The sequence below is a fragment of the Oreochromis niloticus genome, linkage group LG3 (assembly GCF_001858045.2).
Source record: "Oreochromis niloticus isolate F11D_XX linkage group LG3, O_niloticus_UMD_NMBU, whole genome shotgun sequence".
Lineage (NCBI taxonomy): Eukaryota > Metazoa > Chordata > Actinopteri > Cichliformes > Cichlidae > Oreochromis > Oreochromis niloticus.
The window spans coordinates 7997790-8022862 of NC_031967.2; the positions used below are offsets into that span (position 1 = coordinate 7997790).

The 25073-nt window shown below is 42.9% G+C and overlaps 1 protein-coding gene and 3 long non-coding RNA genes across 6 annotated transcripts in view; 2 read left to right on the forward strand and 2 right to left on the reverse strand.

The window, feature by feature from the left end:
* Nucleotides 1-360: 360 nt before the first annotated feature.
* LOC109196169 (uncharacterized) lies at nt 361-3938 on the forward strand. 3 transcript variants are annotated; one of them, XR_002057636.2, is made up of 5 exons: nt 361-403; nt 1527-1638; nt 2373-2522; nt 2916-2974; nt 3913-3938. It is a non-coding gene; the product is annotated as an uncharacterized LOC109196169 (long non-coding RNA). The 3 variants fall into 3 exon arrangements; XR_003214911.1 differs by lacking the exon at nt 361-403 and adding an exon at nt 1182-1441; XR_002057637.2 differs by lacking the exon at nt 3913-3938 and having other exon boundaries at nt 2919-2960.
* A 3439-nt stretch (nt 3939-7377) lies between these two features.
* LOC109196166 (uncharacterized) lies at nt 7378-9147 on the reverse strand. Its single transcript, XR_002057635.2, has 3 exons — nt 8616-9147; nt 7799-7960; nt 7378-7557 (listed from the first exon to the last, which is right to left on the reverse strand). It is a non-coding gene; the product is annotated as an uncharacterized LOC109196166 (long non-coding RNA).
* A 10350-nt stretch (nt 9148-19497) lies between these two features.
* Nucleotides 19498-25073, reverse strand: part of LOC109195270 (up-regulator of cell proliferation) — a 33054-nt gene continuing 27478 nt past the window's right edge. Inside the window, exon 2 of the mRNA XM_019347243.2 lies at nt 19498-22313. Coding sequence (XP_019202788.1) covers nt 19498-22313 — 2816 coding nt within the window. The remainder of the gene's footprint in view (nt 22314-25073) is intronic.
* LOC112842886 (uncharacterized) lies at nt 22978-24203 on the forward strand. Its single transcript, XR_003214926.1, has 2 exons — nt 22978-23323; nt 23937-24203. It is a non-coding gene; the product is annotated as an uncharacterized LOC112842886 (long non-coding RNA).

The window sequence follows — 25073 nt, forward strand, 5'->3', positions numbered from 1 at the left end:
GTTGTTCGTATATTTATACATTTCCAAAATCACATTGTAGTGACGTGTACTGAACACAATATAGTACATAATGTAAACAACTACCTGAGAAACAGCAGATACAGCAGATAAATTAATTATAGGCCATTACTTTTGTATCGTTTATTGCATTTATGGAGGGAGAGGTGTATGCTGGGTAATGGCACAGCTAGCGACCGGGTGACTTTATTCACCCGCTTCGGCTGTTATCAGTCCATACAATGGGCGTTATTAGCAGAAATCAGTCCCATAGATGTGGGCCATCCACCTGCTAGATTGTTCAGAAGGTTGTTATCATCCATCCAGATGGAGGATCAGTAACAGGAGCGTGGAAGACTCCAGAATCCACTCTGACTGGAATCCGGTGGATACAGCAGTGTTACAGGTAAGACCATTTAAACGGACGGCATTTATAAAATGACTATTAAAAGTCAGCGAGTGTCAATAATGTTAATGTGGTTATGTTAGTAATACAGCGAGTGCTAATATAACAGCTTTAAGATGCATTTGTAGATATTATTACGTGTTTTACCGTCTTTATGGTGCTAGCTTAAAGTTACGGTGTAAACGTTAGCTTATATTGTAGTAAAGCTGTTACTGTTTAAACGATGTTGGGACAGAAATATTAGCTTCTGTCATGACTGATGAAGTTACTAGTTAATAAAGTTTCCAGTAAAGTGATTAATCGCAGCCACAGATTGACAGTAAATATCTCGATTAGCTTCAATGCATCTGTAATATGTGCAAGTTTCAGTGCTTCGTTTAAACTGTATGATACTTATACTGACCCAGGGTCAGTGTAAATACAATCCTAGCTGTGTGAACAAAGTCTAGCTCCTTTAATCCTGCATGACAAACCTCAGGATGCAGGTTCTTATTACTCTTTCCTGCTGGCACACCTGTCACACCTGAGAGTCAGCTAGAAACTTACAGTGACGTGGACATCATGCAAAGACTGCCAGACTCTGTAATACTGTAAATGATCAGTGACTCAGGTTAACACTAAACTTTAAACAGTACCTCTGTGTCTCTGTGTGTGCTGAACATCTAGGATCGAGTCAGGCTGCATTGACTGTGGGACTTTTCTCTGTTAAAAGCAGGTTGAAGACGGCTCAGAAACATTTGAAGATTAAAATTTAGCATTATGGCTGCTGGTGGTTTGTAAAGCCTCTACTCAGCTGTATTTTTGTTACTAATTTATGTTTGTTGTTGTTTAACACAGATTTCAGAAGAGCAAAGATGAGCACTGTTGCTTAATCCTTAATAGTTTAACTGGATTGGAAATCAAAAAAATCCAGATTCTTCTTCCACAGAAGTTTCATTTGTCAGTGTGGGACTGCTGAGTCACCTGAAGAACTCATTTCAGTCTCCACATGATGTTCATTTACAGAAATGTTTCACAGGAACTGATTCCTCCCAAAAGGTGAACTAGTGTGTTTCCATAGATTATCTCTGTATGAATGTACTTCTTAAATGAAGGCAAGTGTTTGTCCTTTTTTGTTCCTCAGGTACAGTACGTGATATTAAGGGCAGGCGGTCATCACTGGGGGAAGACAAGAAGCAGACGTACTTCCAAGAGGGAGCTGCAGTGAGGACACAGCCTGGTCACTGAGGTCAGAGGTCAGAATCTGAAACAGCTCAGGTTTATATTCTAGGGGTTATAAAAAAATCGAAATGTATTTATAAAGAAACCTTTAAATAATAGTCATAATTATGATTATTATTAGAAATATCAAACATTTAAGTGGATTTTCTGTTACACGTATTGTCTTAGCCCTGCGATAACTGGCAGCCTGTCTTTGTCCTGTATCAGCTGGGATAGGCTTCATCCTCCTGCGACCTTGAATTGGGTACATTAATTATATTGAATTGTATTCCAATTATGTAATCTGATCATTTACAAACTCAAGGTATCCAATCAAAATGTAAGTAATAATGTTAAAAATGTGAAAGCAGAAATAAGTGTGACATGAATGTAAATGTGTTAGCTGACATAGAGGACAGCTACATGTAGTCTGAAAACCTTTGTTGTCAAGTTTGCAGGTCTATCACGAGACATTCTTACATAGAAGAGACTGTTAAAGTCTCTAACTCAGTGAAGCATTATTGGTCCCGTCTGTTTGGATAAATATAGTAAGCTGATGTTTGTGCATTTATTGACACACTTTCTTAAGTGCTTATCCAGTTCAGGATCACAGTGGAGCTGCAGTTGGATATGTTCAGTAAAGAAACCTTACAAAAGTTAACATAAACCTGCATCTCTGTACGTTGTTGTCCACAGGATGAGAAAATCAAACTGGAAGACTGTGGAACATGTTAATAAATGTTTGTGTTTATGCCTGTGTCTTTCACAGGAGGCGCTGAAAGGTTTCCCTAATAGTTCCTGGTGAATCAAAGCAGAACCATAAAGGTTGCTGGACTGCATCGTGGCCTTACCCCTGAGCAGTCATCCTGTTAAAGGAGGAACCAGTTAGAAGCTGTTTTCAAAGCAGATTTCATCTCGAGTAAGCGATTAACTGTTTGTTCATTTGTTCTGCCACTTAAAGAGCATTTAAGGACGTCTTTTGAGTGTCCAGTTGAATTTATTCTGGTGACTCTCATGGTCATTTGTGTTTATGTATATTTAGTAATATCTGTCAGCCATAAAATGTAATATAAATATAAAAATATCTAAATATCTCCTGCCCGTTATATTTTAATGATGTAAGACCAGATGTCTGTTATCGTGTTACATTAGCATTCCTCACATATCAGTGAGATGCTGTACAGTACAATCCTACTGACACAGCAGAGGGATAAGGACGGCTATTTAACATCGTTACACAACACATTCGAGCTGCATGATGCAGACAAAGTGACTAAATCATCTTTTTTGTGGTCTATTGTCTTCAAACCAGCAGACAAAGCCGATGGCAGAAGATGTTTGGAGAAGAACTTCAGGCCGTGTACTGACAAGGTATTTTTTTCTTGTTATCAAAAGACATTTGGAGTGACGGCTTCTACAACTGTGCTGAAGTAAAGCTTACGAGAGGAAAGAGGAAAGAGAAAAGCTCACTTGTTTGAATTTATTTACAATCATAGTTTTTATAAATTCTGACTGTAAACAGCTTTTACAGCTTTGATATTGTTTGACACTCGATATCAGGTGATGGGATTTAATTTAAAGGTTTCTATGTCCCATCAGCCACTTACACTGACCAGTGTCGGTTTGACTGTAACACATTCATTATTTAGATCCAGCATTTCTAAGAGAAATAACTGAATGTAAAAATGGCAGCACTCAGACCAGGTTTAATTGATAGAGATATATGCATGCATTATGAAATGTATGTATCCCAGATCATTTTTATTCATCTAGTCCTGGCAGACCCACCCCTTCCTCCCAAGTAAACTGCAACCCAAAAGAACTAGTGGGGCTATTTACACACTCACAACCAGTGTGGGGTAAAAAGAGCCACCAAAAACCTGTCAGCCTGCACAGCTACAGATGTGCTAAAAGCCATAAGAGTTAGAAGCTGTGCTTATGGAGAAACTTTCTAAGCCTAACAGAGGACAGGTACTCCTGCCCAAATAACATGATATAACCCCACATACAGCCCAGCCATAAAGTGAACCAAGTCATTTAGTTAAAGACAGCATGGGACCAAATGCATGTAACCAGCCTGCACCAACCTGACATTTCTTCCTCCTGAATTAAATGAATGAATGGATGAAAGTTAAATGACTACAAACCTAAAGCCACTAGTTCCCACACTGGAGTTCCCTGACACTGTGTGTTAACTGTACTGAGCTTGTATCAACAGTTGTAACAGGCTAAGCTACCTGAGAGACTGCATTGAACGATTGTTTCTATCTTAATGGTTTCAGCTCATATGTTCTTTTTCCTTTCTGTAGATCAAAGCAGCTCGTGCTCTGTCTGCTTCCATTTTGATGGCAAGAAGAAGAAAAAGAAGAAGAAGAAGACTTCAGCGAAGTGGCGTTCATGGTCTCAGTGGACAGTCATGGTCACACACTGCATGTGGTTTTAAAAGCAACATGTCTGTTCACCACAACAATGGAGATGTGTAATATTAGTGCAGCTACGGTTTGTTCTTGAACATCAGTTCTGTTTTCTACTTTGACCACTTAGACCAAAAAAGTGTTGTTTTCAGATTCTTTCTTATAAATCTGTAAATCACCTGTTCATTTTTTATTACAATTAGTTTCACATAAATAGCAGTGTTTCCTTTATGGTATTTTAATGCTTACACTAGACTGTACACGTCTACATTAGAGACATTTCTGTTACCTATGTATGAGACTGGGCTGCTTTACTACAATTTGGAAATGGATGCAAAATCGTGCTATTGTTTGTTATTTAATATGATTCAATTCAATTCAATTCAATAAAACTTTATTGATCCTGAAGGTTGACCCCGAGGGAAATTTGGGTTAAGGCCAACACAGGACGTGTCTAACTAAGCAAAGATTAATCTGATCCCATTTCTACCTTTCTCTACTGTTTCAACTGTAACTGTCAGGATATATATTTATTCCAGCTCTCACAGGACAAAGGAATGACTCAGACTTGTCAAATATTCTTTGACTTGATAAACAATTTGAAGTTCACAATTTTCTTACAAATAAAATTATGACAAACATGAACAGCTGTGCCTATTTCTGAGACATGAGTTTTTTGAACGTGTTCACATTTAGACAGTCTGCATTTGTAGGCTGAAACTGTAATGGTGAACCTGAGGTGATGGTCAACAGAAGGCAAATATATATAAATATAAAACAATACTGAAGTAATGTGTTTACCCTCTGCAGCGTGTGGACGCTGTGCACACAATCACCTTAATCACTGTAGTAAACGTGCACCGCTAGCTCACGTGACTGACTGTCTCCATGGTTACATCGTATATTATTAGCTATGCAAATAGCTTCCAAAGATACCGCCATAGCTCTCTGCAGCTGTAACACTTTCACACTTTGCAAATCATTTCACGTTTTTGATAGTTATGATGCGAAATATGTTTTTAAAGTCATGCTAGGCTGTTGCTATGGTGGTTGCTGTGGACTAGGGTGGACCGCGCGTCCGATTCCTGTTATTAGCTGTCCGCCGTAGGAAGGCTGCGTTCCGTTTAGAAGTAGCGCCAGGCTGCCGTAACTCGAACTCAAACCCCGCTTTGGTCTTTAATGAAAGGGCTTTTACAGCCGTTCATGACACACACGCACACACATAAAGCACTTTGCCTCACCATGAGAATGCAACTTTACTAAAACCTTTAAAGTATCTGATATAGGATAGAAACATGAAGCAACCAGAGATTTAATGATGAAGACTCTGGGTTCTGTAGTTCACGTTTTACAGTCCTGAATGACCTCACTGCACATCCATATAATTTATTGAAGAGGAGTTTAGAATGCACTTTATATTTAGACTGTTGCTGTTTAATTTTTTACATTGTTACTGTGTTATGTCATGAATAAGGTTCACCTGCTGGGGTTTGATGGATCAGCTGGACAATACAGTCAAAGACAGACTTCATCCATCATATGCAAGAATCCTAGTTGGATTTTTGTTTTCACTCATATTTTAGAACCAAATATTGAAAACAACTGTGACAGAGTGGATACCTGGTCAGGGTGTACATTACCTTGTATTCAAGCATCCCAGGACAGAGCCCTGCCCCACCATGAGCCTGGGTGGATACATGGTTATAATATAAAATGACTGATACTGAATATGAATATTTCATGAAAATCAATTTATAATATGAATTGCTAGGTGTTTGTTATATCCAGCAAGAGTAATATGTCAGACATATGTCTGAATTGCTAACCCTAACCCTAGCTCAACAGACCACAATGCCCTGGACCGTCACTATTATTACATGCTGTGAACATAAGTAGCTTTGATCACAGTTCATGTTGTAAAAGAGAAGGAATATTGAAAAAAAGATCAACATTGTGATATTATTTCTTCCAAACTGACCAGAAACATGCTTGTCAGACTCTCACAGCACAGGATCAGACTCACTGTGCATGACAGCTCAGGCCAATGATGTTTGTTAGATTGTCAGTTGTTTAGTGCTTCTGTACAGTTATGGTCACCATCTCTATTTCAGTATAATTAATATGCAGAAAACACTAAAAGTTGATTGTCTTCCAATATTCTAGCATAATTAAAAAACTTTGACTTACATATTGTTACAGTCCTAATGCCAGTATGATTCTTCATAACTCCTGCTTTGAAATACTGAACTTTAAAATTGACCTGATTAAAGATAATTTACAGTGGCAGTCTGTCAGGATAATTCTGACCATAAGATCACTGTATTAATCTGAATCGTTCTGAAATGTGCTGTGAATGAATGCTGATGCAACTCACTGTGGGAAAGCTGTTAATAAAATGAATCTGTGACACATGCAACACATTCACAGAGGAAGAGGACACAAAGGGAGGACACGCAGAGGCTGTGTTAAAGTCAGAAATCCAAATCTTTAGTCAAAAACAGGCAGCGGTTACAAACAGGAAGACAAGCAGTCCATTAAACAGTCTACAGGGTCAAACATGCAGAGAATTCAAACAGCAGTAAAAAATAACTGGACACTGAAAAACTTAAAGCAATGTTTGACGCAATAAAAGGAAGCAGCGCAGTATATTCACTGAATTACAAAATTACAAAAGAGAAAAACGACGATTTCTAAGGTTTGTTTTCTTAATGCAGGCAGAGTGTGGCTGGTAAAGATGGAAACATACAGAATGTAAACTGTGTGAGTTTGGTGAACTTTGTTAGTAACAAATGAGGTAAAAAAAACAACCCAAAACAGACAAAACACAGAAAGAGGCTCTCAGTATTCATTCATAATTAGAAAGCATCTAAACATTCTGGTCGTGGATTTTTACAGTCTTAGTTCCGCTCGCTGTCATCATTATAATCATCATGATCAATGGCGAGGTCCTGAGGTGGGCGGGGCTGGCTCTGGTGATGTCACCATGAAGGAACAGCATCTGGCACGTGTTGGTGAAACAGCCCAGTACACTGGTGTAGTTTCCTCTCCAGCTGTTTGACATTTGACACTTCAACATTAAGGGGAAGAAGAAGAAACAGTGTTAGGTCAGGTGACCACATGGTTTCTAAAGTAACTGACAGGAAGTAACCAGGCTGTTAGAAATGGATATCATGTTTTTATAGTTACTGTAGTTAGGTAACTCTACTTACCAAAAGCAAAGCTGCTGAATGTTGCAAGAACATGCTCATGTGTGGTGATCATTCAGTGCTGCTCCGGCAGGTTAGACAGTCTAATAGTGATATCCTTCCCATCTGAGAGTTTGAAAACACACATGCATAAATTTAATTGTATTACAGTCAAAGTTGGATGTTCGTTTTTGTCCTTTAAAAATGTTTGTGTATTTGAAAGCACTAACATTTAGGGATGACTTGGATCGTCTCTCTCTAAGAGTATCTCCTTTAAAGGGGAGACAAGTGTATCCACTGATCCACGTCACTTTACCTGGATGATGACTCCTCTCTCCCTCACCCAGAAACACTCCTAAAATAACCAAGCAAATAAATAATATTGAAGATTTACTCACATTACAAAAACATCAAAAACATCTCCCTTTGATTCCATTCCTGCTAAACATCAGGCAACAAATGTCCCAGTAAATCACAGTAAAATGTAAAGCACATGTTTTCTCTGCTTAGTCTAACCTCTGCAGAGCCTCTGTCAAGAAAAACATATCTGTAAGCATAAAACAAATATATATTTCATAACACGTCACTGGACAAACCTCGATCAGTTGATTTCCTCTGTGCAGTGCAGACGAGCATCAGTCAGTAAGTCAAGGTGGTGAGATGGACTCGTGTCCTTTGTGACTCTGCTAGTTCTTCTGAGGAAGCACCACCGTCTCTCCACACCGTCACCATCTGTGAGAACAAACTGCCGCTCTGCTCTGCCAGCATGTAGGAAATCAGATATCACACACACAAGGGTGAAGAAACATTAGAGCTCAACTTTGGATACTTTAGATCAAAACAGATCAAACTAGCTCTTAGTCTCAGCAATCAAACAAACAATGATACCAAACTGATTCTGTATGAATACAATATGGTATTTTCAATACAGGTGTCAAATTAATTAGAATATATATATATATATATTCTAATTTTTTTATTTAACAATTGCAACTAAAAGAAATTAAATATTGAACAAATATATATTGCCACATTCTGCATTCTCAAATACAAATTTCACAAAGTAAATTTTTGATTAACAGAAAAAAAATGAATTACAAAAAATAATTGTATATTATTAAAATATTATGCAACCGTGACCAAAGTCAGAATCATCATTGCAGTATCGTGGACTTACTGCTTGCCTAATAGTGATAAACTTCAGGGGAGATAATTGATGACAGAAAACTGTAAACAACACTGTGAAGCTTCTTTTCTTGTTTCTGTGACCTCAGCACGCTGACAGACTTGAAGTTGCTAAAGATTTTAAAAAGTGATAATTACAGGGAAGAAACTTCTCTTTTTCATCCGTTTAATCAAACATTTGATGCCTCAGCTGTCTCAGTCCTATAGCGTTCTGCAACTACAACTAACCTGAGGAGGCTTGGATTTGGCTGCAGGTGCTCCTGTACATCCTTCTCAGCAGCACACATGTGGGTACCATTTAATCACACTTCGTCCTGAGCTTTGCTTCATCACAAGACTAAAGGTGGCATCCCGTGTCACAGTCTTATCATCATCCAATTGGAGAAGAAACATTTACAGGTCTCCTGGTTTTGTTTTCTGATCCTGCAAAAAGACTGAGGACAACAAAGCCCAGAGAACATGAGATACACAACATCCAACATTCAGACTCAACAGCCTCCATAAATGAAGAGCACCAGGTTGGTTCAGTTATAGTAGATATAAGCATACTTCACATTACTGTGTATGAATAATAATCAAGAGACAAACTTTGAAGATGCAGAGCATGATGTCCCATCATCAGACTGCAAACAAACATCCAGCAGGCTTCTTTGTTGGCAGAGGTGATGATTCTCCCATCAGGGATCAGTAGAGTGTATTAACCTGTGATATAAGCAGCAGTCACTGAAATATTACTGTTTCAGATAAGAAATCTAGCACATAAAAGCCAGGGTGGGAGGGATCTCTACAAACTGACTTAAGTCTGCAAGTGTAAGGCTGTTCCTCCAGCTTCAACAAAAATCTGACTCTCCAGTCACAGACAAACAAAAAACTCCAGCTGGGAGATAGAAAACGGTGTCTGGGTCTTGCTGGATGTTGCTGGTCAGAGTCCACACATTAGCAGAGTGCTTCTTGGTCCCACTGACCCATGTGGACAGCGACTGTGGAGAACTGTTCTGGAAAATGGAAAAGAGAATTAAAATGACAAAAAGCCAAACAGGATTTCCACAAAGACTCTCTTAGAATCAGCAATCAGAAAATCATTGGTTCATATTACAATTAAATATGACCAGGCTCCTTAAATGTAAGCAGTTAAGATCTGATTTGATTTACATCCTTCACACAGCACATGTGTCCAGGCTGTCAGGTAAACATAGAATTAATCTCAGGTAACATGACTCAGAGTAGAGATTCAGTAAGAAAGATTGCCAGCTCTAATATTATTACCACACAATCCAAGGACACACCAACAGCTCAGATTTCTAGAAGTATTTAAACAAATGTCAGTCTATCCATTCATTTTCTTCTGAATATTCAATTCATGTTCACGGTGGGGGGGGGGTTGTCATGGAATTTTGTAAATAAAGTCTGCAACACAGAAAGAGCTGTGATCAAGCTATTTATTACTGTGCACAGGAGAGCCAACACACATCAAATATCACAGTTCACAGTCATGTCAGCTCTGCCAAAGAAGTTGTGCTCCTACTCCTTTATGCATTCCAAGGAAGAGGGAGGACGTTACAAACTGATCATACCACACTTCACGCGTCTCGTTATGAAACCTAACGGATCAATGGTTAAGCTGTTTTGTGCCCTTGGCCTTATCAGCACCTGTAAAGGGAGTAGTTTTCTCAAACTGCTGATGCTGAAGTAAGTTCATCTAGTTTTAGAAACTTTCACTGAACAGTCTATAAGAGTGTCACAACTAAGCATATGCATAAGCACTTAAATACTTTAAATGAGAATAATAGAACATTTCTATTACAGGAGCCAGAGCCTGTCCCAGTAGTCATAGGGAGAGCAAACCTGGACAGGTACCAGTCTGTCAGAGGACTAACAGAGAGACAGACATCAGAGTAACAAATCGATTTAAAATTAATGTAAGCTTGCTGCAGCTGTATGTATGAACATGTGTTTCTGTGCTCACAGTCCACCTCTCAGGAACCTGCAGTTCATTTTTAGTCTACTTTAAACAGACCTCACAAAAGGCTGATGTGGCTGGATCAGTAGTCTGATTTAAGTACGATACCTTTGGCCAGGGATTCATCTGGTACATCGCTTCACTGCAGTCTTACATATTATCCCCACACCTGAATAAAAAATACTGATATTTACAAATAACAGATTCAGCTGATGCAGCCTGACTCAATCTGATTCCAGATGTTCAGCACACACAGAAACACAGAGGGACTGTTTAAAGTTTAGTGTTAACCTGAGTCACTGATCATTTACAGTATTACAGAGTCTGGCAGTCTTTGCATGATTTTCCACGTCACTGTAAGCTTCTAGCTGACTCTCAGGTGTGACAGGTGTGCCAGCAGGAAAGAGTCATAATAACCTGCATCCTGAGGTTTGTCATGCAGGATTAAAGGAGCCAGGCTTTGTTCACACAGCTAGGATTGTATTTACACTGACCCTGGGTCAGTATAAGTATCATACAGTTTAAACGAAGCACTGAAACTTGCACATATTTATTACAGATGCATTGAAGCTAATCGAGATATTTACTGTCAATCTGTGGCTGCGATTAATCACTTTACTGGAAACTTTATTAACTAGTAACTTCATCAGTCATGACAGAAGCTAATATTTCTGTCCTAACATCGTTTAAACAGTAACAGCTTTACTACAATATAAGCTAACGTTTACACCGTAACTTTAAGCTAGCACCATAAAGACGGTAAAACACGTAATAATATCTACAAATGCATCTTAAAGCTGTTATATTAGCACTCGCTGTATTACTAACATAACCACATTAACATTATTGACACTCGCTGACTTTTAATAGTCATTCTATAAATGCCGTCCGTTTAAATGGTCTTACCTGTAAACACTGCTGTATCCACCGGATTCCAGCCAGAGTGGATTCTGGAGTCTTCCACGCTCCTGTCAGTGATCCTCCATCTGGATGGATGATAACAACCTTCTGAACAATCTAGCAGGTGGATGGCCCATATCTATGGGACTGATTTCTGCTAATAACGCCCATTGTATGGACTGATAACAGCCGAAGCGGGTGAATAAAGTCACCCAGTCGCTAGCTGTGCCATTACCCAGCATACACCTCTCCCTCCATAAATGCAATAAACGATACAAAAGTAATGGCCTATAATTAATTTATCTGCTGTATCTGCTGTTTCTCAGGTAGTTGTTTACATTATGTACTATATTGTGTTCAGTACACGTCACTACAATGTGATTTTGGAAATGTATAAATATACGAACAACAGGCTCTTGCGCGGAAATCTCTTTTCGTCGATAAACAACGTTTAGGGAGCTCTATAGTATTCAATGAGAGGACCCTGCACGTCAGTTCTCGACGCCAGGGGGGTACCCTGCGCGTCGATAAGTGAAGCAGAGGGAGCCTGACCGTGCGTCACACATTTGACGAGTTGGGAGTGAGAACGTGTTGGAGCCGCAGGTTGCCGACCCCTGATCTAAAGGGTTTAACAAAAAGGGGGAGCTTCCTCCTCGAAAATGAAATGTCCCCATTTTATGGGCTCGGGTGCTTAACTAGTTAAAAAGAACAAAAAAACAAACAAACATCTGTCTCCTATTTTTTTGTGTGTCACACAGGAAAGAAGCATCAATATCTGATGAGAAGACATTAATTTGTTGGTGTTTGTGGTGTTTGGTGCAGTTTTCCTGTTTTCTGGGTTGTTGTTTATTTACAGTGGAGATGAAGATCTCTAACAAGTTGATTTGTTCACATTTGCACATCTTAATTTTTAAGAGGAATGTGTTTGTTGAGTTTGTACACTATATGCATGTAAGGCAACCGTTTCCTTTTTCACTATTTTTGTGGTGCATTTTTCTCTTTTAACAAAAAGGGGAACAAAAGAAATTTAAGTCGTCCTAAGATGATTTGTTTAAATGTTTACATGGTCTTACTGAGGTGATGCAAAGTGAAACATACTTTCTCTTTTTTGGTAATGTGCTGGAAAAGCTTGAAAATGGACCTTGAATGTGCTTAAAAAGTGCTTGAATTTGACCCTGAAAAATGCGTATGAACCCTGCATATATTGCAGTATTCACAGTTTATAGTAGGAATTTCATGCCAACAGCTATTCTTTATTTTGTTTACTGGGAAATGAAATGCTGCCAATTCCCAAAGCTGGTTTTCAGCTGCACTTCTTGTTGTAGACTTGTGATGCACACAGGCTCTGTTCCAGCACTCAGCATGTTCTTCCTTTTTTTCTCCACCAGGGGGAGTTCCTAAACTATGACATCCTGATAGGAGTGAACCAGGGAGAGGGGCTGAAGTTTGTGGACGACAGTGAGGACAACGACGGCATCTCAGCTGCGGCGTTCGACTACACCATCTCCAACTTTGTTGACAACCTCTACGGATACCCAGAGGGTGAGGACGCCACCTCTGTACACTGCCACTTTTTCAGTTATTCCATTTTACAGCCTCCTCTCACTTAACTGCGTTTTGCAGCAGCATCAGGTTTTGTCTTATTAGGAGCCGCATTAGTTGGTTTGTTAGTTTTTTTCTTTTTGTTGTATTCATTAAAATAAACAGATAATCGTCAAAATGACAAATGTGGGCAATTATCAAAGCATACATTACAGTTCTGACAGCTTGAGTTCACATGAATTTTCAAAAGAATATCAAAACCTGTGAAAGTGCTTTAAGCGTTTAAAACCTGCGAGTAGAGAATGGAATCAGTAAAATGTAAAATGTGAAGTGAATCAAACAAGACAAGCGTGCTAAAGAGAGCCACCCATCCACATCACGGCGTGTCTGCGCCTTAACCTTTGAGGCTCTGTGGGCAGTAATGCTATCATCCCCCAGGTAGTGGGCTCCCAATCTCAGCGTCGTTGTTTCTGACAGATCGGCCTGCGAACCCCTCACAGCCGGACCACAGTCACAGTACAGACATGTTTGGATAATGCAGCCATGCTTCCTCTCTACTGCCTGTCACTCCTTCTGTTATGTGAAAGACTTTTTTTTCCTCTCTAGATTTTTCACTCGCTTCCTGGCTGTTGGTTCATCTCACCAACGTGTGCTTTGGTTTCATATCTTTCGATCAGACCGATCTCTTAAAAAATGTCTCGCACTGCTGTTACTTTACTCTTAGCAGTTTTTCACTTTTATCTTTCTTCCCCTCCTGTGCTTCTTCACCAGGCAAAGACATCCTGAGGGAGACCATTAAGTTCAGGTACACAGACTGGGCGGACAGGGACAACTGCGACATGCGGCGGAAGTAATAGCAAATATATTTCTTGTAGTTTTTAAAATCATCCTTTGAAAGGAAATTGAGTAAAAGTGAATACTGGAAGGAGTTCTGTGCCCTGAACTGCTCACATGTCCGCATTTCATCAGTGATGTCATGTCCCAGGGATCGACGGATAAAATCTTTAACAGCAGGCTTCAAACACTGGTTGGTGAATTCTTCTGCCTTCTTCTGACACTGGTCTTGTTTATAAAACACATCTTTGAAATCATCACTAAACCTTTCTTTGTTTTCAATCAAACATCTGTATGGATCATTTTCTTCATGCACTTTCTTAAACTCTCTGGCTGCAAATCCACAGATGTGCAGTTTTAGGGAAACTTCAAACTCAATGTCTGTTGCAACATCCGGATTGTTATCAAGGTTCTTATCAGTGATGTGTAGGATCTCCTTCATGTATGTGTCACAGTACATTTTTTTCCTCCTCACTTTTTCTCTCACCAAGTGAGTGCAAGCATCTATGATGCTGTCAGCCAGTTTTTGTGCAGCCATTATGTAATCTTGAATGTTCAAAAACATACTTACGTCCTCACCTCTATTTGAGTATCTTTCAGCTGTATATCTGAAAGGCCCCAAACCACAATCCTCCAGCCTTTTTTCTAAGAGTTCTTGTGAAACATCCCCTTTGTGTTTCAGGCTCTCTCTCAGATAAGATGATGCATTGATGAAAATTTGTGCAGCTTGCTTTTCAGAACAAGGAAGTCCCTTCAGCATGTCGTTCCACATTTTGTGAAACTTATTTTCAAGTTCTATCTCTTCCATCTGAACATTATTTTTCCAGCATTCATGAACCAGTCCCCAAACTGCATTTTCACTCTCTTTTATGTGATTCTCTTTGATTTGATCAATTTCTGCCATTCCCCCTCTGATTTCTGCTGCTGCTGTGAGCTGATTAAAAACAGATTTCTCTATTTCTTTTTGAAGGTTTTTTACACTGATTAAGAATTCCTCTCTGTATCCTTCAACCAGATAAACATGACCCTCTGTTTGCTTGAAATACTGTGTCTGTCACGGTTTGCCGGGGCAAGCCGTGTGGAGATAAATTAGGACCCTAAAAGCAGCAACTCAGGTGCAGGTGAGTATTTATTAAACGGGGGTGGTAAACTGAAGTGGAGACAAACAAAAGCGACGAGGGTGAGCATGAACTACAAAAACCTAAACTGGGAAAACTAACAACACAAACCAGAAACGAAGAAGCAGGGAGGTCCGAGGAAATCACACATGGAGAGACGCAGGGAGATCGAGGGGAAACAACACAGACGAACCAGCAATCACTAAGACAAAAGACACGACTAAAATACACTCAGAGAACACAGGGAGATTACACACAGGTGGGGGACACAGCTGGGAGAGATTAACATGACGAGACAAGGGAGGCAAACTGAAAACACTCACATCAGACGCAGACCTTCACAATAAAACAGGAAACACATACACACAAAGACACAGACTAGGAAATGCAGACTTAACACAGGAGTAGACGGCAGAACGGAATAACACTAAACAGGAGGAAGAACAGAACCAAAATGACACTAATAGAAAACACAAAACGCTGGGTCAAAAGGACCCAGGATCATGACAGTACCCCCCCGTCAAAGGCTGGCCCCAGACAGCCCAACAAGGAAACAAAACAGCCAGAAAAAACAACAAACAACCCGACCAGGGCGGGCGGTGGGGGTCCAGGACGGAGGGCTCGAGGCAAAACCAAAACAGGAGCACAAGGAAGCACTAAACAAAACACAAGTCCCAAAACCAAAAGAAAAGAAACACACCAGAGCCCAAGAAAACAAGTCCAAAAAAGAACACCTCAGGCGGCCGGCCGTGAGGACGGCAACGTGGACACAGTTCAGGGGGCCGGCCAGGGGGGCCGACAGCACCGGAGCCCAAACAGTTCAGGGGCCGGCCGTGCGGAAGGCAGCGGCGGCCACGTGGAAGCAGGTCAGGGGGCCGACCGTGAGGACGGCAATGGCGTCGTCGTTGGCGAACGACGTGATGGAGCCGGTCCGGAGGCCGACCGTGCGGAAGGCAACGGTGGCGACTCAGGCGAAGGGAGTCTGGGGGCCGCCCACGACGGTGATGGCGCCTAGCCAGAGGCCTGGAAAGTGGCCGGGTAGCTGAAGGCGAAGACACGGAGGCTGGACCAGACGGGGCTGAAGACACGGAGGCTGGACCAGACGGGGCTGAAGACACGGAGGCTGGACCAGACGGGGCTGAAGACACGGAGGCTGGACCAGACGGGGCTGAAGACACGGAGGCTGGACCAGACGGGGCTGAAGACACGGAGGCTGGACCAGACGGGGCTGAAGACACGGAGCGGAGGCTGGACCAGACGGGGCTGAAGACACGGAGGCTGGACCAGACGGGGCTGAAGACACGGAGGCTGGACCAGACGGCGTAGCTGATGAGGCTGCTGCAGCTGGCGTGGACCAAGAGGCTGCAGGCGACGGCGTGGAAGCCGGAGACGGAAGCGCTGCAGGCGGCGGCGTGGAAGCCGGAGACGGAAGCGCTGCAGGCGGCGGCGTGGACGGTGAGGCTGCAGCTGGCGGCGGCGTGGAAGCCGGAGGCGGTGGCGCTGCAGGCGGCGGCGTGGAAGCCGGAGGCGGAGGCGCTGCAGCTGGCGTGAATGAAGAGGCTGCAGGCGGCGTGGAAGCCGGAGACTGAGGCGCTGCAGCTGGCGTGAATGAAAAGGCTGCAGGCGGCGTGGAAGCCGGAGACGGAGGCGCTGCAGCTGGCGTGAATGAAGAGGCTGCAGGCGGCGTGGAAGCCGGAGACGGAGGCGCTGCAGCTGGCGTGCATGAAGAGGCTGCAGGCGGCGTGGAAGCCGGAGACGGAAGCGCTGCAGCTGGCGGCGGCGTGGAAGCCGTGGATGAAGAGGCTGCAGGCGACGGCGTGGAAGGTGAGGCTGCAGCTGACGGCGGCGCGGAAGCCGGAGACGGAGGCGCTGCAGCTGGCGGCGGCGCGGAAGCCGGAGACGGAGGCGCTGCAGGCTGGACGGATCCCTTGGACCCTCCAGCGAAGACTGATGACGAAGGCCGGAGCGGTCCCTCGGACCCTCCGGCGGAGACTAGAGACGAAGGCCGGAGCGGTCCCTCGGACCCTCCAGCGGAGACACGAGACGAAGGCCGGAGCGGTCCCTCGGACCCTCCAGCGGAGACACGAGACGAAGGCCGGAGCGGTCCCTCGGACCCTCCAGCGGAGACACGAGACGAAGGCCGGAGCGGTCCCTCGGACCCTCCAGCAGAAGCCAGGACCAAGCCAGCAGCCACGAAGGCCACTAGCAAACAAGAAAGCAAAGGGTGCTGTGCTGAGCACTGGCTCTGCTCAGACAGCGCTGACACGGAGTTATTCTCTGAGGGCTGCTTAATCTTCAGAGGTCCAGAAACAGCTGGGGACTGAAACCTAGCTTCTGGGGAGGCCCTGGAGTGCATATCGGTGCCTGAAGCAGCTAAAGTGCGAGAAACTCCCTGGCTGGAACTTAGACTTTCTCCCTGCATGGAGTGAATGAGTGAAACTGGTAATACTGGAACCTGTACTGCAAGTAACGGTGACACTGGAGGCACAGGGACCTGAACTACAGGAGCCTGACCTACAGGGGGCACTGGAGACCGAACTGAAAGCGATACTGGAGACACTGGAGGCACAGGGGCCTGGACTACTGGAGGCACAGGGGCCTGGACTACAGGCGGCACAGGAGGCACTGGAGACTGGACTACAGGCGGCACAGGAGGCACTGGAGACTGGACTACAGGCGGCACAGGAGGCACTGGAGACTGAACTACAGGCGACACTGGAGCACTGGAGGCACTGGAGACTGAACTACAGGCGACACTGGAGGCACTGGAGACTGAACTACAGGCGACACTGGAGGCACTGGAGACTGAACTACAGGCGACACTGGAGGCACTGGAGACTGAACTACAGGCGACACTGGAGGCACTGGAGACTGAACTACAGGCGACACTGGAGGCACTGGAGACTGAACTACAGGCGACACTGGAGGCACTGGAGACTGAACTACAGGCGACACTGGAGGCACTGGAGACTGAACTACAGGTGACACTGGAGGCACAGGAGACTGAACTACAGGTGACACTGGGGGCACAGGAGACTGAACTACAGGTGACACTGGAGGCACTGGAGGCTGGGCAGCTAAGTGAGGCACTGGAGGCTGGGCAGCTAAGTGAGGCACTGGAGGCTGGGCAGCTAAGTGAGGCACTGGAGGCTGGGCAGCTAAGTGAGGCACTGGAGGCTGGGCAGCTAAGTGAGGCACTGGAGGCTGGGCAGCTAAGTGAGGCACTGGAGGCTGGGCAGCTAAGTGAGGCACTGGAGGCTGGGCAGCTAAGTGAGGCACTGGAGGCTGGGCAGCTAAGTGAGGCACTGGAGGCTGGGCAGCTAAGTGAGGCACTGGAGGCTGGGCAGCTAAGTGAGCTACTGGAGGCTGGGCAGGAGTGGCGGAGCGAGGCTGGGACGAGGAGGTGGGGAGTTTGTGTAGCTCTGAACGTGGAAGTCCCAAGAACAAAGCAAAGGATTGCAGTGGAGTAAGCCCAGTGTCTTCCACCACATAATCCTTCCTTCGCCGCTGCTTGCTCCTCCTGCAGGGCCTGACTTCTGAAAGCAGCGGTGGAGTGACACCAGAAATCTGAGCTGAGAGTGAGTGAGCAGCTGACACTGGTGACTGAGCTGAGAGCGAGTGAGCAGCTGACACTGGTGACTGAGCTGAGAGCGAGTGAGCAGCTGACACCGGTGACTGAGCTGAGAGCGAGTGAGCAGCTGACACTAGTGACTGAGCAGAGGCATAGCTGTTCACTTTAGTCTCTGCCACACAAAACACAGCCCCGGAATAAACAGTTCCACAGTCCGAAAAAGAAACAGAGTCCTCACTCACCACAGCCGGCGATTTAGAAGTCCGAACGTCCGGCTGTGGGGTGGCGCGCCAGCGGCGCGATCGACGTTTCCTCCCCGCAGATGGCTCCGACGGGCCGGGCAAGATCACCTCCGACGAGTCGGGCAGCGAGGCAGGGGTGGCGGAGAGAAGGTGTGGTGTGAGGTGGAGAAAAGCTTGCATGGTCGGGGAAAGAGACTCCAATAGCCATGGCAGGCCGGAAAAGAGCCGTTGTAGCCGGCTTTCCACTGCGCGGCGAAGCTCTTCTGGGGGATGCTCCAGCCACAGGCCGAGAAGATTCTCCACAGTGTAGGTGATGTCGTCCCGAAGCTCCTCGGACGGATTTGTTGCTGCTGGGTCCATGGTGGCTGGTTCGTACTGTCACGGTTTGCCGGGGCAAGCCGTGTGGAGATAAATTAGGACCCTAAAAGCAGCAACTCAGGTGCAGGTGAGTATTTATTAAACGGGGGTGGTAAACTGAAGTGGAGACAAACAAAAGCGACGAGGGTGAGCATGAACTACAAAAACCTAAACTGGGAAAACTAACAACACAAACCAGAAACGAAGAAGCAGGGAGGTCCGAGGAAATCACACATGGAGAGACGCAGGGAGATCGAGGGGAAACAACACAGACGAACCAGCAATCACTAAGACAAAAGACACGACTAAAATACACTCAGAGAACACAGGGAGATTACACACAGGTGGGGGACACAGCTGGGAGAGATTAACATGACGAGACAAGGGAGGCAAACTGAAAACACTCACATCAGACGCAGACCTTCACAATAAAACAGGAAACACATACACACAAAGACACAGACTAGGAAATGCAGACTTAACACAGGAGTAGATGGCAGAACGGAATAACACTAAACAGGAGGAAGAACAGAACCAAAATGACACTAATAGAAAACACAAAACGCTGGGTCAAAAGGACCCAGGATCATGACAGTGTCAGATTTTCTAGAAACTTTTTCTCCCATGTGGACAGCAGTGTTGAGGCTTCACTTTTCAAACATTTGAGAAATTCATTGATGTCAGAAGATTCAGATTTTACAGCAATTGTACCAAAATTGGAAATTCTTGTTTCTGCGTTTGTTACCCAGGTGTACATTTCTTTTTTGAATTCCCACTCCCATTTGTCCAATTCTGCACAGAGGCTTGTGTATGCATCAGCTACAAGGCTGTTTCTGAAGCTGAAGATGAAGTTTTCATGTTTTACTGCAGTCCACAGACTTGTCACCCACTCTTTAAACTCCATGATATCATTAGCAGATGACTCACAGTTTCCCAGCAGTTGGATGATGTTTTTCTTGAGCTCATATACAGCCTCACTGTACCCTACACTGACTGGTGCCATTGGTGGGTTTCCATTCCAGAGTCCAGGAATGTACCAGTTCCCAGTGTCTGGACTGTACTCCATCACATCAGTGAAGCTCTTGTTCTCCTCTTTCTTTTCCATTCTGGCTGCTGCCTGGGTCGTTTCATTTAACTGTTCCAGGAGCAGTTTCCTGTTTCGTAAGTTCTTCTCATGGGCTGAAACATCGGACACATTCTGGTGAACAAACACACATTTAGGCTTTTTGCCCACCTCCTTCATCCTGAGAAAGGCATGCACAACTATTTGTAGGATGTTCTTCATTTCAGTTGAATTTTCCATTGTAATATTGACAATGGTGACATCACTCAGCCCCACAACAAGTGTAGCAAGCTCATTGTCGTGCTCAAAGCTGTTGTCTAGTTGTGCAAGTTCTGGTGACTTTAAGCCCTCAGTGTCAATGATCAGCATGAAGTCACAGTTTAGGACTTTTTTCATGTCTTCATTGATTTTGATGAGCAACATAAAGGCACCTCGAGTACATCGACCACTGCTGACTGCAAACTGCACTCCAAACATGGTGTTAAGGAGAGTGGACTTTCCTGTGCTCTGAACTCCAAGAACTGTGACTACCAGGATCTTTCTGTTTGGAGACACCAAGTCACTGAGCTGAGAGAGAACATCACTCACCCATCTGAGAGGGATGTTGGATGCATCTCCATCTACAAGCTCAAGAGGAAATCCATCAAGCAACAGTTTGGGCAGATGCTGCAGCTGTTGACGTGCTGGATCTGTTTGTGGAAGGGACAGTGAGGCTTCATAGATCTGACCCATTTCACGGAAGAAGTGTTCAGTCCCCAGTGAGCTGTTGGAAATTTGTCTGTCAATCTCATTTATCTCCTTCTTGTTCTCAGAGTTCTTGCATTTTTCTTTATATTTCTCCTGAAGTTCAGACAGTTTTATACGAGACAGGTTATCCAGGTTCATTCGCATCCATTTCAGGAAATAAAACCTCTTTGTTCCTGGGCTTGATATTGCATTAATGAAACATGTCATAGCTGTCGACATCTCATAAGAGTTTTGTTTTTTTCGTAGTTCTTTTTTCCTTTTCTGAAGTTCGCTTTTGTAATCTTGTATATTTTCAGACCCGATATGTTGAAGTCGAAATTCTTCCTTCTCTAACCAGGTCAGTTCTTTCCATATTTCACCTTGCTGTGGAAGCTGATCTTCTTTGAATCTATGGATATGTTGAATTTCAGCAGTGATGGCTTCTGCATTTGTCTTTGCAGTCTGACACTCTGGAGATTCTTCATCAACCAGGATCCCCAGTTCATGGGCAATGTCTGCCATCTGCTCTATTGTCATCTTCATCTTTGAGTTCCTAACTACATCTCTGACTGTTTGTCTCAAACTTTTCACAAAGTCTGCATCATTTCTTTGTTTTGTCTTAATAATGATGTTGGTTTTGGTCAAGCCCATTGTCTGCACTAGTTTTTTCAAAGAATCTGTACTGTTGTGCTTGCTCACATTATTACCCACTAAGAAGATCTGTGCCTTGTGTTGTTGGTTGGTAAGTAGACTGAGCTCAGATTCAGAGTCTAAATGGTCAAAGAACACAAATATTGCTGCAGATGTCTGACACAGAAAGGAGTATTGTGTTTGAAAGCTTGCAATGTCGCCACGAAGGTTAGCTACAGCCACTGGCTGACTGACAATATCAATGTTTGCTTTTCCACCAGGAAGATACCAAGTAATTTCAGTCAGTCCATTGGATGTTCTTCTTGGACTGTCACCACACTCCATGTTGTAGTGAACAAAGGTGTCATGGTACTGCTGAGAATTGCTCAGAAGCTTATTGAGAATCTCTGACTTGGACAAGGAGCACTCACCCAGTCTGACAAAAGAGATCATTGGAAGTTCAGAGAGAACGATTCTGTCTTCAATGAAGCCCTTGGACTCTGACAGAGACTGAGGTCTGTACTTTTTAACAATGTCTCTCATGGCCCACAGCATGAGTGTGCACTGATTGGTGTCACAATTGGGAAGCAGCAGAGGAACAGAGAACTGACACATGGACATTTTTAGTGCGATTTCCTGCTGCAGAAAACCATCAGAACACAGAAAGAGAGCAGTGATGATGTCAAGAGAGTTCACCTTGTCATCTGTGTTTGTACTGTTAAATAGATTTTCAAAGGATAACTTTGCATTCCCTGATGTATTGTCATTGCATGAATTACAAACTGAGGTACATTTCACATTCCTAGCTGTCACATTAACCATCACCAGTTTCCTTAGAAAATACCAAGGAAGGTCTGATTTCTGATTCCCAGGTTCATCAATAAGAGTCTTCTCATCAATCTCAAGTATTTTTCTCAGTTGTATCTTTTTTCTGTAGTACTGCCCCAAGCCCAGATCTTCCAATAACCTCGCCAGCTGTGTCTCTGTGGATAAAAAGATGGTTGTTATTTCTGGAAAAACAACCAAGTCAGCTACATTGGGATTGGTTTCATGTAGTTTTTGTCTACTATATTTGAACACTCAAAGCGCTTTATACAACATGCCTCGTCAACACATATTTATACAATCACTGTTTTCTACACGTAAATGCGTTCTGTCTAATCTTCACACTCTAATGAACACAACAGAGAGCAACTTGAAAGTGTGTGTCTAATCATACATTTCAGTTTCACAGTTGCTACAATGAACAAACCCAGTTAAAACGTAACTACCTACTCTGTCTACTATCTACTCAGGTTTTACTGAATACACAGGTCAACAATTTATTTGTTTTTGTAATTATCAGAAACCACAATTCAGTTTTCTAAACCAGTTGTTCATGCAGATTTCAGATGTGCTTTCAGATTTTTCAGTCACGTCAACTTTTAAAAAAAATTAGTAATATTAATTTGCAATGGATTTGCATGTGTTAGGCGCACACTGACGCACACTGTGGCATAGATATAATGATCATTGTCAGTGACTTGTGGATGCCAAGAAAGTTTTCACAGAGCCACTCTGAACTCGGCTGCTGAGAGAGTTTGTTTGAAGCCTTTATCCTGCAAAACAGACTTGATCTGCGGACCTATAAATATCCCTTCCTACACAGCAAATTCAAAAGTGTTAAATGTATTGGTGTTAGTAGTCTTCTTGCAAAAGTAGAGTTAATTTTACTCTTAGTAGAGTCACATTCCTTTAATGTAACTCTGAGGTGTAAAATTATAGTAGTTAAAACCGAGTGTTAAAAATGAGTGTTTCTATGTCAAATCTGGAGGTGTTACAATGGAAACCTTAACTCTTGAGCTCTTAACTCCGAACTCCTAGAGGGGCTATGACACTAATAGAGTAAATTCACAGACTCCGCCCCCAGCACCACAGATTCTGATCCAAGCTTAAGTGAAGCCGTTTAAGAACATTTTTGCTCTACATATTTCTGAGTTGTTTGCCATGCTTGGTAAGTCATTTTTTCAAAGATTGTTTCACTTATTATTATTAGCTTTTACTTCTGTGGCTCTTTGGAGTTGAGACAAAGCTGTGTGAAAGGCATTAGCCATGTTGCTCGGTGATAGCATGATATTCTGTTTTAGCTAGCTGAAAGGTATTGTTTGCGGGCAAATACTACAGCCTTGAAAAAAGCTTGCATGTGAATTTTCAGTCAAATTTTTGGTCAACTTAAATACACCTAAAACAATGTCTAGAATGTGAAATGTTGGTATAATGGTGCTACTTGAAGCCTGAAAACAATCTCCTATAAAAACAAAACAAAACGAGCAAACAGCAGTAGCTGCTGTTTGCTCGTTTTTTTCTATATATGTCCTGACTGGGTTCTATGTTAGCATTTAGATCCCTCCAGAGTTTTGTGCACACGGTTTAGGTAAAAATGAAAAAGGTTGACGTTTTAAATTTGGTTCGGTATTACCTGTTGTCTGTGTCCTTGTCTTTTGGGAAAATACTTTACACAAGTAATGGCTCAAAAATGATTCCTTTTTCTACAGTGCTGCAATTGATTACCGGATTATTTGTGCAATTAATTAGTGTCAACTAATTTTTTATCAATCTCCACACAGAATATGCCGTGAATATGAAGGTGGAATATGGGGGAGAGCAGAAGTGCGTTCAAGTTCCACAAAGTGATGAATGAAGGACATGCATATTGTATTGAAGAAATGAGTGATGAGAATGCTGTTATTTATTTGCATTTACCAGCTCACCTATGTCAGACTTTTTGATAAACAAAATTCTAATGAAAGTGAGAACATGTACATTGTTACATCTTTCAGTAAATGTTTTGAAATTGTGGTGCACAGTTCAGAATAAATGTTTTTCAAAAACCATTGCATCTTTTTAATGTTTATTTCCAAAGGAATTTCTAGAATTTCAGAACAGTAGAATTTTCACTTTTTAGAATTAATTAGAAGATAACTCCTATGTAGTTAAACTAAAATACTCTTTGAGAGTTAATATATAAACTCTTAACACCTAGTTAGCATTAGTAAGTGTTAAATTATCAACTCCAGATAGATTTGGTGTTTAACACTGAATCAGAGTTAACTGACCAACTCTCCAAAAAGAGTTAAAATAACACTCTCTGGTGTGGACCCATATAGACACTTTAATAGTGTTGAAATCAAATCTGATAGTGTTAATTTGGACATGCTGGATTTGCTGTGTACATTTTTGCAGTGCTTATGTCTGACCAAGAAGCAGAAACTTGACACTCCTTTTTCATGGCTCATAGGCATCTTGTGGCTGTCAGTTAGGCTTGACATAATGTTCTGCAGTAGATCAGCTGTCCCACAGCCAAAGGAATCAGCAGAATTTGGTAAATCCTCCTTCCATTCCCACCAACATACCAATCAACTTCAGATCACAACAGATGTTCCACTCATGAGTTTTATACACAGCTGACTCAAGCAGTGTCTTCATGTTGTCATAGCCCAGATAGCAAGACGACATTGAATCTATGTTGATTTTTCATCCGAACCGTCGTATATGGTCGGGTTTGAAATGCCAATGTTGTAACAACATTGAAATACTGTGGTAAACCGACGGTCTTACTATAGGGACGTTGTAACGATGTTGATTCACCTTGTTTTTTTGTCATTGATATTTGATCTATTTATAGTCGACCAGGTGACAACAACAACGTCGAGAAAACGTCTATTTATAGTTGACGATCATTCGGCTCCGGTCACCATCAAAAA